The sequence below is a fragment of the Aythya marila genome, assembly GCF_965140915.1.
Source record: "Aythya marila genome assembly, chromosome: Z".
Lineage (NCBI taxonomy): Eukaryota > Metazoa > Chordata > Aves > Anseriformes > Anatidae > Aythya > Aythya marila.
This window is the reverse complement of record NC_139080.1, coordinates 79,661,693-79,675,130: the sequence shown is the minus strand read 5'-3', so window position 1 is coordinate 79,675,130 and position 13,438 is coordinate 79,661,693. Positions and strand designations below refer to the sequence as shown.

General features: G+C 37.7%; 1 protein-coding gene across 1 annotated transcript; it reads left to right on the top strand.

Annotated features, from left to right (window-relative positions):
* Positions 1-61: 61 nt before the first annotated feature.
* On the top strand, positions 62-13,256 carry FAM151B (family with sequence similarity 151 member B; the record flags this gene model as incomplete). The annotated part of the gene is made up of 5 exons (XM_082783927.1): positions 62-209; positions 1,375-1,531; positions 4,891-5,108; positions 6,777-6,912; positions 9,404-13,256. The coding sequence occupies 5 exons, from the start codon at positions 62-64 to the stop codon at positions 9,555-9,557; spliced, it is 813 nt and encodes a 270-aa protein (XP_082640053.1). The 3' UTR covers positions 9,558-13,256.
* Positions 13,257-13,438: the final 182 nt, after the last annotated feature.

The window sequence follows — 13,438 nt, the reverse complement described above, 5'->3', positions numbered from 1 at the left end:
CTCCCGCCCCCCTGCAGCCGGGGCAGCCTCCGCCTCTGTCGGGGCGGGCCCGGGCCAGGCGATGGCGGCGCCGCTGGGTGCTGGAGGCTGGGGCGAGGCGGCGGTGGAGCACTTCCAGCGGGGCGGGCGGCTGGCACACCGCGACGGGGCCGGGGTCCGCTGGTGGCATGCGGCCAACAGCAGGCGGAGAGCCCGGGAGGCCGCCAGCAGTGAGTGCCGGGGCGGGTGGTGGAGATGGCGGAGGGCAAGGAGGAGAGGAGAGGAGGGGAGAGAGAGGAGGCGCCGGGGTTTGCTCAGCCCACAGGGCGGGCGTCATGGCGGCACGCTGCTGCCTCATGAGGGGAGCGGGGGCAGGCGCTGAGCTCTGCTCGCTGGGGACAGCGACAGGACCCGAGGGGACGGCACTCCCGTCTGTGGATAACACACATCTGTTTGTAAACATCAGAAAATTAAAACATCGCCTTCAAGCTGGATGTGCTTTGGGCGCCTCCCCATCCAGCAGCAGCCGAAGTGCTGGGGGACGAGTGCTTGTGGCAGCTTTGTCAGGGATATGCAGCAAATTTTGCCCCTCTTCTAGAAGCAGTTAGGGTTCACAAGCAGTTTTGGCCTTGTATATTCTCTTCTAGGTCTTTTCAGGATGGTTTGAAATTAGGTACTGCTCCAACACACACAGTAAGATGTACTGGATTCAACAGGACAATTTATTTACTACTTTTCCATTTTTTTTGGTTCCAGGTAATTACATACTTCAAGTCATTTATGAGCAGTATGTTGTAGTGAATTTTAACCTATGTGAACATCAAAATATATGTGATACTTTTGATTTGCTTTTTATCAGCAATATCTTTTTTTTGAGCTTGTCAAGCTTATCATCATCTTTTTTTTTTTTTGGTACTATTTCCATCTAAGTAACCGTTTTTATTGAATTCACTGCAAAGCTGTTAGCACTGTCCAAGCTCTCAGATACCTCTCACTATAGGAAGCTGTTATCAAAAGCTTTTAGCTTTCCTAAGATTTCCACTCATTTGTGTTGAGCTTCAGCTACCATTTTCTTGAAGTTCTGGCTCAAGTGAGTTCACCAGCCTGGGGAGTGAAACAATTTAGCAAGAGTGGATCCACGTTTGGGATATTCATTTTGCTGTTCACATGGCTAAATGTGCATTCAAAAATCAATTTGCACTTGCTTGTAGATTTATGAAGTGCCTACTGACTGAACTACCCCAAAAATGCATCTCTGTTGCTTCACACAGAGCAACTCATAGTCACTGAGCTTTGCGGGGAGGGCGTGCACAGTCTTCCCAATAGTTGTGATTCTGAAGCAGACACGAGCTGTTGGATTTGCTTTCTCTTACAGCACTCATCTTTTTATAACAGGTGAGGCTCACATGATAGAAGCAGATGTCCTTCTCCGTGGTGGCAAGGGAGACCCCATCATGGCTCATCCGCCTGAAACAGACAGTGACATCACATTGCAGGAATGGCTGGATGTCATTGTCAACACAGATAAAGGCATCAAGTTGGATTTTAAGAGGTATTTCAAGACAAAAACATTTGTATATACTATATATACATATATATTTATATATATATATCATTCTTACTTATTAGCAATTAACAGTTTTACAGGTAGTGCTATCTTTTGGTGATCGTAAACCAAACCATTTCTGATTGTGCAATTTAGAGTTATTCCTTCCTTACTGAACAGTAACTGTAGTGAATCATACTCAGAATTACTGAATGTGTTTCAAGAGTAAAAGCTTTAAAGTGTTTTTAATCACACATGATGATTTCATGTTCAGTCAACTTGTTTCCGAGTTGCCACTGAGCAAAATTCTCCCATTGGGAAAATTGACTTGGTAGTGCCTACCTGGAAAACTCCCACCAGTTTTCTGCTTGGGCAAATAAATTAGGAAAGACGGCCTCTCGGCTGGAAGTCAGTGCGGCTGCCAGGCTGCAGATGGGGCTGAGCACGCTGGGTCTCTCTCTGCCCAGCAGCATGCATGTCACTCCTGCTGTTCTGCAGGTTTCTCAGTGGTGTTCTCTACTCTGGAAAGGGAATGAACGTGTCAAGGCTGTTTAAGGAGCTTCTGAACAGCTTGTTGAAAAGCTAGCTTTATTCCAGGCTTGCTGAAGGTCATTGATTAAAAAAATAAATAAATAAAAGTCATCCCCTATCAGCATATTTATCTTTTTTCCAGAACTCTTTTTACTTTTTTATTTATTTTAAAGGAGAGGACTTCTGTTCCCTCATCATCTCCAATATTAACAGTCTGTTGGGAATTTCTCAGTTCATGAATGAAATGCATTCTTTTGAATGTCTGATCTCTCACCATGCATGGTGCAATTTTTGAGTGTGATTTGTAATACAGTAAAGCTTTATTACTGTCAGTATGGTAAGTTGCATGTATATTGAAGTAAATTCAATTTCTTTGGTCTAACTTCTCACTTTCAGCTTTCAATTTTAACCATGCTGTTTCCTTAGCTTTATTGGAAAATGCACCTGAAAAGCTCGTAGAATTGCTTGGAAAAGTTTGAAATTGTATTCAAAGTGAGCTGTGATTTTCAGACATAATCTCTGCAATTCCTGTCTTCAGCTTTGTCTGATGATCAGTGTACATCAGTTTTTGCAGCAGATGGAGAATCCAGCCGCACTTTTAAAGGAGCCTTGGTATGTTATAGACACACAAAAATTGCTAGGTAGCTATAAAATTTGTACCTGTTTTTCTGTGTAATGTAATCACAGTTTTCATGTAAAAATTCATGAGAATACAGAAATTGGGGGCAGGCTTTTATTGTTACAGAGTCTCTAAAAGTCAGCTTAGACAGCAAAGAAAAATGATAAGAGAAGTAGAGAGGTTTTCATTTTTTTTTCAGTTCAGTCTTAATTATTCCTGAAATTAATTTAAAAACTGTTGCTTCCTTTTTTTTCTACAAGGAATTTCTGTCCAAATGCAATGATTTTTTTAAAAGCTTTAAAAATTATATTGCATGATAAAAGTCTGATTGTACAAAAGCATTTAAAAAATACAAGCACACAGTGCAGATACATTCAAATGAGTGACACAGAAGTTGGTGTTCATTTGGATAATATTTCTTTGGGTACCATTGCTGAAGTTTTGAAGGTTATTCCAGTGGTGCTTAAAAAGAAATATTTTCTGTATTTCTACTCTGTGAGCTTGATTAATCACATAATCACATTTCCTGTTCGAATTAATGTATTCTGCAACAGGACTTCAGAGTCACATTTCAAAAATGCCAGAATCATCTAAAGTGGAGTCAACAATACATTTTAATTTGTTCAGATTTACTCAGTGCTGTGGAGTAAAAATAGGGCTGTTGGTTCTTTTTTGTGTGTTTGTCTTGTTTTCGAGAGATGCTGCTTTGTTTGTTTGTTTCTCTTTACATTGTAATGCAATTTACAGCAAAAATGAAGGCAGTCTGCTGATTTGGAGAATCACCTGCATATTAGTTCTGGGAACATGTGAAGTGTTCTGGCTTCATAAGATGTGAAAAATACTTAAACCAATAATGTTAATTCAAGCCATTACTAGCTTTTCTCTGGGACAAAAAAAAAATGAGCCAGTGGAGCCAGTACTTAATAACTGAAAGTGCTGGGTGGAATTCCTGACAATATGCAGTTTTCTCAACAACATAGAAGTTAAAATGTACAAAATGACTTTTCACAGTAAGTAACACAGGCAGCTCAGGGTACACAGCTGGCTGCTGTTCTCATGTCTGGCTGAACATCCTGACATGATTCATCTGACCTCATCCTGAGCTGGGTTTGGGAATAGCTTGTTCCAGAACTAACCTTACAAAATGGTGAGAAGGACTCACAGGAGAAAACACAGGTCCTTGCTATTAATAAGGAAAGCACGACTCTGACCATAACAATTTCAAATTCCTGAATGTTATGTGGAATGTTCATTAATTTGCTGAGTGAGAAAAATTATCTGTTTTCTTGGCATCCAGTCCCTTTCCCCATTATTCTACATTTCTTTTTTTTTTTTTTTTTTTTTCCTACAAAACTTCTGAAAGTTTTGTTAGGATGGGGAAAGGATATAGCTTGCTTTCTAGCTATGCTCTTTATTTTGATTTAAGAGAGTAGCAAATGTTGTATGACTTACAACGTTTTGTTAAATGCTTACAGGAGGTTTCTACGTCGGTTGCTCAAGTGACGGCATCGCGTACTTAATAATTATCTATAGGATGAGCATCTGATGTGCAGACTTCATGCTGCCGCTGGTATGCCACACTTCTGAGCTATGGGAGTAACCACTACCAGGGTTAAAATGTTCAGATGAGTGCCCTTTCACCCTGTTAGTTGCCCAAAATGCTCAGTTTTTGTCTTTTTATTGTTCTAATACAGGTGCATCGTCTTGCACAGATGTGAAGGTAATTTTTTTCTGTCAGCAGGATTTGAAATAGCTAGTTGTTGACAAAATATGTACCATTTTAAGCTAGGTTGAGAGAGACTACTTTCAGCCTTCAGGTAGTATATAAGCCTCAGGAACATACTCGAATAGAAGAAATAAATTTAGATTTATGACAGCACTTGTGGCTTTCAGGTACTGTCAGCCCAGTTGTCTGATCTGATTACAAGTGTTAGCCAGAGCCTGCTGTGGCTTCCTTTACTAAAGTCCTTACCAAGCATCCGATAAAGTCCAAGTCTTACAAAGCCTGATGTTAGAAGTGCCATGAAGTACGAGCCATGAAGCAGTTCATTTTGGGCATGTCACCCTGTGGTAGAAAGGCTCTTCACCATCTGCTCAGATGCTGCCTGGGTTACGTGGGGAGTTTTCATCAACTTCCCCACCTGTACACGCACGGTGCCTTTCCCATCCTCGGTCTGGTAAGGCGTCTCACCTCCTCTGCATGTCGCTGGCACAGTCTAGATGCCGTACAGCCTTCCCTGGAGCTTCTCGAGCGTGTGAAGCCGCAGCTGAGGCGACCTGTTTGGCTCAACGCAGACATCCTGCCAGGACCGAACGGGAGCAGCAGCGCCGTGGATGCGAAAGGATTCCTTGACACCGTCACTTCGGTTTTCCTGGACGTAACCTTGTCGCTGGGGTGGACGACTGGGTGGCACCCTGACCAGCAAAATAAAGGTAAAGGTAGAAAATTTAATTCACATGCTGTATAGCCTACTCCCTCCAAATTAATTTCATAGTTGATTCAAAATAAATCGAATGCCATCTTGTCAGTTTGAAAACAGTAGTGAGTATAAGAAGAATTGTTTTCTTTCTTGATGTATATTTGCTAGTGTGTTGCATAGCTATTAGTTCTGTCTTTGAGTTGCAACAGAACTGTGTGAAAATCCAGTGTTTCAGTCAAAATAAGCAGTACTTTGTTCTTCTCATTCTCACGTACTGCAGAATTTCTTGGGGACAAAGTGCCTGAGTTCTGTTTCAGGTGGTCTGCTCCCTGAATCCTGGCAGGATCGGAATGGTAATCAGAACTCTGGCACAGTTCCTAAGGAAAAACTGATTAGCTGGAAGTTTTAAAACCTATGATTTTGCTCTTTCATTAGACAACTGAAATCCAATTGCTGGTCAGCATTGTTTTCAACATTTCTATTGAAGAATTGAATTTGTGCTATAGATTTTCCAAGTTATTGATATTAATAATTTTTGGAAATCTCAGTTTTGTGAATCTAGTTGCAGTTTGTTATTGTTAATCCCTAACTAAAGTTTAAATCTATAATGTGTAAACATTATTTTAGGATCTTTTCTACAGGCATCCTCTCACAGTTCTCAGAGCTGCTTTGTAGGGATTTTTTACTCCAGGGCCCATGCATTTGTGTGCAATGACACAATTCCCACTAGTATCATCTGGAACTACAGTGACAAAATTATAAACCATTCCAAATTGCTTATTATTTATTAGCAAGATTTAGAATTTTGTTATGATGATTGTGTTGTATGTTATAGAGGGTTTTTTTTGGCTTGTATTTTCTCCAAAGTATTATCAGTCAAGTAAGAAGTTGTTGGAAATGCTCATAGGAAATATTGTACTGAATAATCTTTTTTAATACATGTAACTTTATGTTGTTCATTCAAAACTTCAGTTTATGATGATGCTAATGATGGATGTACTGTAAGACAAAAGAGAAACAACTTACTTGAACGCTTACAACTGCAAGTTACTGTTTGCCCAACAAAACCTTTATTTAAAATTTTGTGCTTTTGTAGGCTTTGCAGTACCTACATTGCAGTAGAGTAATTGAGCAACAAATGATTAACTGATGTTACTGAAGTTAAGATTTTCATAGCCTTTAGAAGTAAGAGGGAAGTTAAACAGCATTTTATCTCCAGTGCTTGTAAAAATCTCAGCAGCAAGCACTGCAAGTGTTTTAGATTGCTTCTTTTCTAGCATTTAGTGGGTTTTGTTTCTTTGTTTGTTGTTGTTTTTGTTTGTTTGTTTGTTGTTTTCTTTGTAATTTTTCTGTTTTTTTTAGGGCCCCAGTCATGTTAAAACTAGTACATACAGAAGTCAGTGGCAACGCATTTTTAAAGAAAGAGTAAAGATACAGTTTCCTGCACATTAAAAATTTTACATTCTGTACCTTTATCCAAGATAACACTACAGTTAGTGTAAATAAGTTTCTTTTTTCCATGTTAGTATTGAGACATGGACATTTTTTATTTATAATCATTTGTTGATTTCTTTTTTGATTTATCTGATTTTCACAAAACCATTGTTTGCTCTTGTTCTGTCTTGCAAGCTTACTGTTCTATAAATCATCATGTCTTTATTTTAAATGGCCTTTGTTGTAGGCTATGACTGGACGATGGTGAAAGAGATGGCTCACATATGCAGTGCACTTTCCCAGCCTGTTACCTTCCCTGTAAGAGCAGCATTAGTACGACAGTCCATGTCTGAGCTTTGTTGGTTAATACAACAGTCAGACAGGTAAGTTTGAGGGGCTTGCTTCAATTTTAGCAGTCCTTATTATAAAGGTACATATTTGTTATATTAAGTACAGTGCATCTATATGTACATGCTTATCCCAATTAAATTGAAAATATTTTCTTTTAGCTTATTCCTTTAGTTTCTCAACTCCATCAGTTCTTCAATTGTTTTATCACACATGACTAGTCAGTATTCACTTCAAAAGCCTCTTTTAAAATTACTTTTTATAGTTAATGAATCTTTTATAGGATTAATTAGATTTATAGGTAATCCAATTCCATTACATATATTTCATAAGACTAATGTAGTTACACAGACGAAGCAGTTTGATGTTGCAATTTAGAATTAATGAGGCTTAATACTGACATTTTATATATTCCTTGCATTAGGTTACTTGTATGCTATGTAATAATGTGCCATAAAAACATCAAAGGTGATTTTTGAGCTGGAATTTGTTAACCTCGGTAGGAAGCTGGGCATCACCCCAGCAGGACTGGAAAGAGAAGCATAAGGGCAAAAGTGAGAAAACTCATCAGCTAAGATAAAGACAGTTTTCTAGGTAAGAGGAGGGACAAAATAAAGCAAAACCAAGAAAAACAAGCAATGCAAAAGCGATTGCTCACCACTAACCCACTGATGCCCAGCCAGTGCCTTATCAACAGCAACCCTGGCAAACTTCCTTCCACTCCCACAAGTTTTTACTGCTGTGCATGATGTTGTGTAATGAACACTGTTTTGATCGCAATTCCAAAACTTATCCCATACTGATCTGCTATGAAGAAAATTAATTCCATCCCAGCCAAACCCAGTGCTACAGAAGTTAGTAAGTTTGCTGCACACTTGTTTGGATTAGGAACTTGAAATATATTAAGTGGTTTCCAAACACCAACTTATATTTCCTTTTAAAAACTGTTCTTATAAACCCGTAACAATTTCATAGCCAACATGTATTTGCCTATTATAGAAGAAGAATAAAATCTGCTTTTTACACACTGCCATTTACTCATTTTTTTCACCTACTCTGCTTACCTACACTTCGATAAAGTTGTTCCTTAAGCACTAACCAAGGTCAAAGCACAAACCAGAGAATTTAATACAAAAAGTTTCCTGAAAAATTTCTAAGTAATTAGTGAAAAAAAGGCAGAAAAATTAAGCGTTCATGTTAACAGTGGAGAATTGAGAGAGACGTGTTGATTATTGTAAACTGGGAAAATCATTTCTAAATACCATTATGTTAAGAATATCTTTGTTGATTTGTGTCATTCTCAAATATTTCTTCAGTGTATAAAAGCATAATTCCCACTGAAATAGTAGGATTTTCTCTTCACCTCATCCTTAAATTCTCAATTTTTTAGTGGCATTAGAAGTCAGAAAGTCCTGAGCTGGCTTTGCTGACATACAGCTACATTCTTGATTTACCTCTGTTTTAAATTAATACAGTTTTAATAAAGAGAAAAAAAAAAAAGTTTGTTATGTGGATATTATGGACAGTAATGCTTTTTTTTTTTTTTTGAAAAAAAAAGTTATAATAAAGTCTGTGCAATTAATGAGAAAAGCATGCATGATATGGTATGGAAGATACATCCAGTTAATCAGATGTCATCACTATATGTGAGAAAATGTGAGACTGATATCACCAATTATTAAGATTGCCTCCTGTTTGCTGTTATAATGCTCTGTAACTATTGCTCTGTAGCTCTGTAACTATTTATTATTTTATCAAACATAATGTTTAGCTTGAAATTTCTTTGCTGGATATCTGCCATGCATTGCTTATTTTATTCCTTGAAAATTCCTTGAACAGTTCATACAAGAACCAGGCTCGGTATAAATTGTGTTGGGTAATGGACAACTGTCCATCTTTAAAAATTTGCAGTCCTCCTCCTTGGGAAGTTCTAACAAATTTAGTTGTAGTTGCAAGAACTTCAATTTTACTAGAACCAAACTGTGTGATTTTCTTCATCTCTAAGTTAAAAAAAATGTGGCCTTTGCAAATTGTCATTCACCTTCATCAAATAGAGGTTTATTTAGAGGCTTGCAATCATGTTCTTATGCTAGCCTGTCTGTGCTAAGCATTCAGTAGGCTCCCTGTGCAAACTACTTTGAGCATGTGTTGGAACATGCCCGTTTTTGGAGTAGCATTTTCAAGAATTGATTTTCCTGGTAATTGTAAGTCATTGTGGTAATAAGACAAGTAGAGAGACCATCAGCACAGTTCCTTGTAGCACAAATGCAGGGTGGGGGAAGATGATTTTCCTGGATGTGAATGGGTAAAGAGGATAGGGATGTTTAATTCGGGTAGTTCATAAATTTTTGTTGCTTAACTATGAAATCTAAAGGAGATAATTTTTTGGTATGTAATTTCATTGCTAAAATTAAGATACCATAGACCTGACTAATTTTAAAAGCATATTAGTGCAATGTCTTTCTGTCTTATATCCTTTAAATTACTCTCTATTTTCTCTCTCTCTCTTTTTTTTTTTTTTTATAGGTACAGCCTCACCATTTGGACAGGGAAAGAAGACGTGTATTCTGTAGAAGATTTGCTTTACATCCGAAAAAACTTTGATAAAAGTAGGGTTTACTATGACATCTTAGAACCACAAAATTCCGAATTCAAAAAAGCCATAGGAATAGAATGCTAACTATGAAGCCCATGAGCTGAGACCTTGTAATACTTCGCCTCTTTAAACATGAAAACTTCTCGTTCAGTGGACATACCCGTGGTTATTGAGGAAGTTTTTGTGTAACTTTCTTAAAAGTTTTCCCAAATAGGTAATGCCTCTTTGATAGGTCAGAATTGTTACTTGCTCATCATATGCATCTCCCCTCTCCTTCTAGCACTTGTTCCCTGCAAGCATATAAAGAGGAGGGTGGCCTCAGTGCGTAGCTGTGGACCATGGTAATTTGCTACTAACTGCTTTTGTGTAAGCCAGTTATGGGACACCTGATGTCTACCAAGGAAAACAGTTCACACTTTATACAGGTGGACAAGAATTGAGGTTGTAGTACGTACAGAGATACACAGTTTCTGAAAGGTTTTATTTTGTAGCTCAACCTGATACACTCCATTTTTACTGCTATCATAATAGAAAATTTTCTCAGTCCTAGTGAATAGACGATTCTGATTGCTGGGTGTGGGATGCGTGATGCTACATGTCCCGGGCAGATAAAATAGTTATTTTTCCTGAATTAAAACTAATCAAGTTCATTGAAGTGTGGCAGTCATACATTTCATGGCTTTCCTCCATGCATTCCAAGCCGTCAGCAGCATGCACTGTGTCCCTGGACTGTGAAAAGCTGGAGTTGTAGCTGTAGCTGAAAGAGGCACTGGGGCAGAGAGAGATGGTGAAATGAACTGTAATTCTGACCTGTACTTAAAGCACATGGATGGATTGCAGTGAAGTATGTATCAGCTACAGTATTAAAAAGACCTACAGTGGTTTATAAGATAGAGAAGTGCTGATTGTTCTTTCAAGAGTCTTAAACTAAATTTTAAGTGTAAGAGTAGCTATGTAAAATGCTCTGTTGTAGTCTTTTTGAAAGCCAGAGGGTTTAAGAGTAAAATAGCTGTACAGTAATTGGTGCTTACCACAAAAACTGTACATTTCTGTGATTGTACAGTTATTTTCTACATTCCCCTGTACTGGATGTCTTTTTGACTCACAGAATGCAATTTCAAAAATTTTCGGAAGTTAAACTTTCCCTTCAGAAAAAATAAACTCATTGTAACCTTCTTTGTCATCTGCAGGAAAAGGCCTAATTTAAGCATTTTTTTTGCCTCTCTTCTGCCTGCATTTATTAAAATGAATGGCAGCAACCACCAAAAGGTCAACTTTGTCAGTGTGATTCCTTTTAATGAATTGGGAGAAAAGATGTGTTGTTTAGTTAACTATGCCAACACGAGCAGGTTTGAACAGATTTATCTTCTCTATTCTTTGTAGCATCTGTTTCTATTGGCTTTGTGGGCACACTGCTATTGCACTGGAAGAAGAGTCATTAACTATTTCCTTCCTTGCCATAACTATGGTGAATAGTTTAAGTACTTTAAGGACCATTTTCTAATCAGATCATTTTGACCAACCCAGGTTTCAGGAGCTATTACCTGAACAGGAATGAAAACAGATCTGATCATGTAGGAACACTCTTGGATAATGACCTTTTCCCCTTACTCCTTTCCAGGGAGAACAGGACGTTTGACTGACCAAAGGTCCCATTAACCAAAGTTCTGGATGTTGCTTTGAGTCTACAGTACATACAGCAAGCTAGTATGAAATAGTATAGTTCAGGTTTTTTAATACCCGAAGTATTAGGAGTTGTTAAAACTGATTAAACTATTAAGTAATAAAACATTATCAGCAATTGCCAGAAGTACTTTTAAGCATACAGACATCGTAGAAGAAATATCACTGACTAATATATGAATAAACAGAGATAGTCAGATGCAATTAAATGAAGACACAGTCTGATTACCAGAAAAATCAATTAAGGTAACAAGACGTGTGAAAGTAGATTAAACAAAGTGCTGGAGTGAGTTCTATGAAGCATTCTTGCAGTGACAGAAGGGTTTGACAATACTCTGAAGTTGATTATTCTTTATGGGTTATCTTTTAAATCTGAATTTCTCTCTGTTTTCTTTTTTTACCCATGTATCTCTGTTAGTTTCCTGCAGGAACCAGGGCTTGGGTCCTGGTCTGACTTGCATAAAAATAAATTAATTTGACTTTGTTTCTCTGTTTTCATGCTGTAATATCTCCTTGTAATACCAGATGTGTTAACTGTGGGGCTAGCAGTAAGACAGTAAAGATGAGATGAAAGCCAGTTGTTTATTCTGTTGGAAACAGCTATCTGTGAGAGTTTTGTGTTGCTCTAGCTGTTGATGTCTCCTTTTTTTCTCCTGCAAATGATCTATTCCTTGTCCTTAAAACTTTATTTAGGAGTTTTGCCTTCTGCTTGTGGATTTTTTTTTTTTTCTCCAGCAGTGTTACTTAGTCTGTTATCTTTCAGCCAAGTTTTTAGACATACTTGTCATTGTTACATAACAAACCCGGTTGTCTTTAATGGATTAGGTCTTGTTCTGGATATCCAGGTGAATTAATTGATTAATAAAACATTTGAAATTTACTTCAGATGTAGCTCAAGTCATATATTTTTCTGCGAATTTGATGGAACTTACTAAACAGATAATATAATGTCACAGAAGAGAGGTGGCGTCATTAATCCTCCATAACTACTCAATGAAATTCAGAAGCAATGTGTGTAATGACTAAACCAAAACAGAAGCTAGTTTTCTGAGGTGTGTGTTTTTCAAATGTACCGTGAATTCAAAGAAAATTCTTTAAAAACAGTTGAATTATTCAGTGTTGGCCTACTCTGACTGAAAACAAACAAGCACAAAAAGCAACTGTCTTTTTCTTCAAGATAGATTAAAACCTTTTACGTTTTATTTACCGGTCGGCTGTCTGTGATTAAGCCATTTGCTAATGTTGTCTCAAATTTATTTTGCATTTAACTTTCCATGAAAGCCTATTTAATGTTATTGACCTCAAGCACTTGTGATTTTTATTGTGCTGCATGGAGACAGAAGAATTTGATTCCAGCACCTGGTGCATGTTATCTTTTGTCTATCAGTAGGGATTGTGCAATAGCTGCAGGAAAGTATGTCAAACTTCTGAGTCCCCTTGTGCTAATCGGTGTTTCTGGTACAGATAAGAAGATAGAGAGTGAATTATGGAGAAAGTTTTTGTACTTCATTGAATAATTTGGCAACAAAATAGTCCCTTCCTTTCCTTCCTTTTTTTCTTTAAGCAAAACTATAGTAATAGCAGTTAGCAGTGCTGTGAAGTTCAAAATGTTTCAGCTGTTTTTCTTTTCTTTTTTGTTGTTTTTTTTTTTGTTGTTGTTGTTGTTTTAAAGAAACGTTTTTCATAAAGCTTTGTTAATTAGAAGTTGTTTTCTACCATGAAACAATATTATACATCATGAAATTTCAATTGAAAAGTAATATTGATAGATTTTTGATGCTGTGTTTTGATGTTTGTAGATTATTATTCTTTAGTCTGTATGTTTATGCAATGTGATTCCCTAATGCCTAGGATTATCATTTATTAGTTTGGTGTATTTACTGACAGTTTTTACCAAGAGTTTTATGTACAAATCTTGTACGGACCTATGTGCAAAAGCTCCTAAATAAATCCCAAGCCAGAGTGTTGTGTGAGTCTCTACTTCTTTGCCTCTCTTCTAGGGCTTTGCTGGTTGAGCTCTGACAGCTGTCTTTGCAGTGAAGTAAGATGGTGATACTTTCTTCTGGATACTGTTACTCCTGACTTGTCTTTTTTCCTGCAGATCACTGTAATTATTGCATTATTACCCTTTCAGTGTGGATATATAAAGAAAATACTCACTACGTACTGCAGTTACTCCTAATTGCAGTAGGACAGTAAGGTCCACGTTCCCTTCTGCAGGAGCAGTAACTTCTGGCAGATTGGTGCAAGAGGATGCTGGGGATAACAACATCTTACACTGC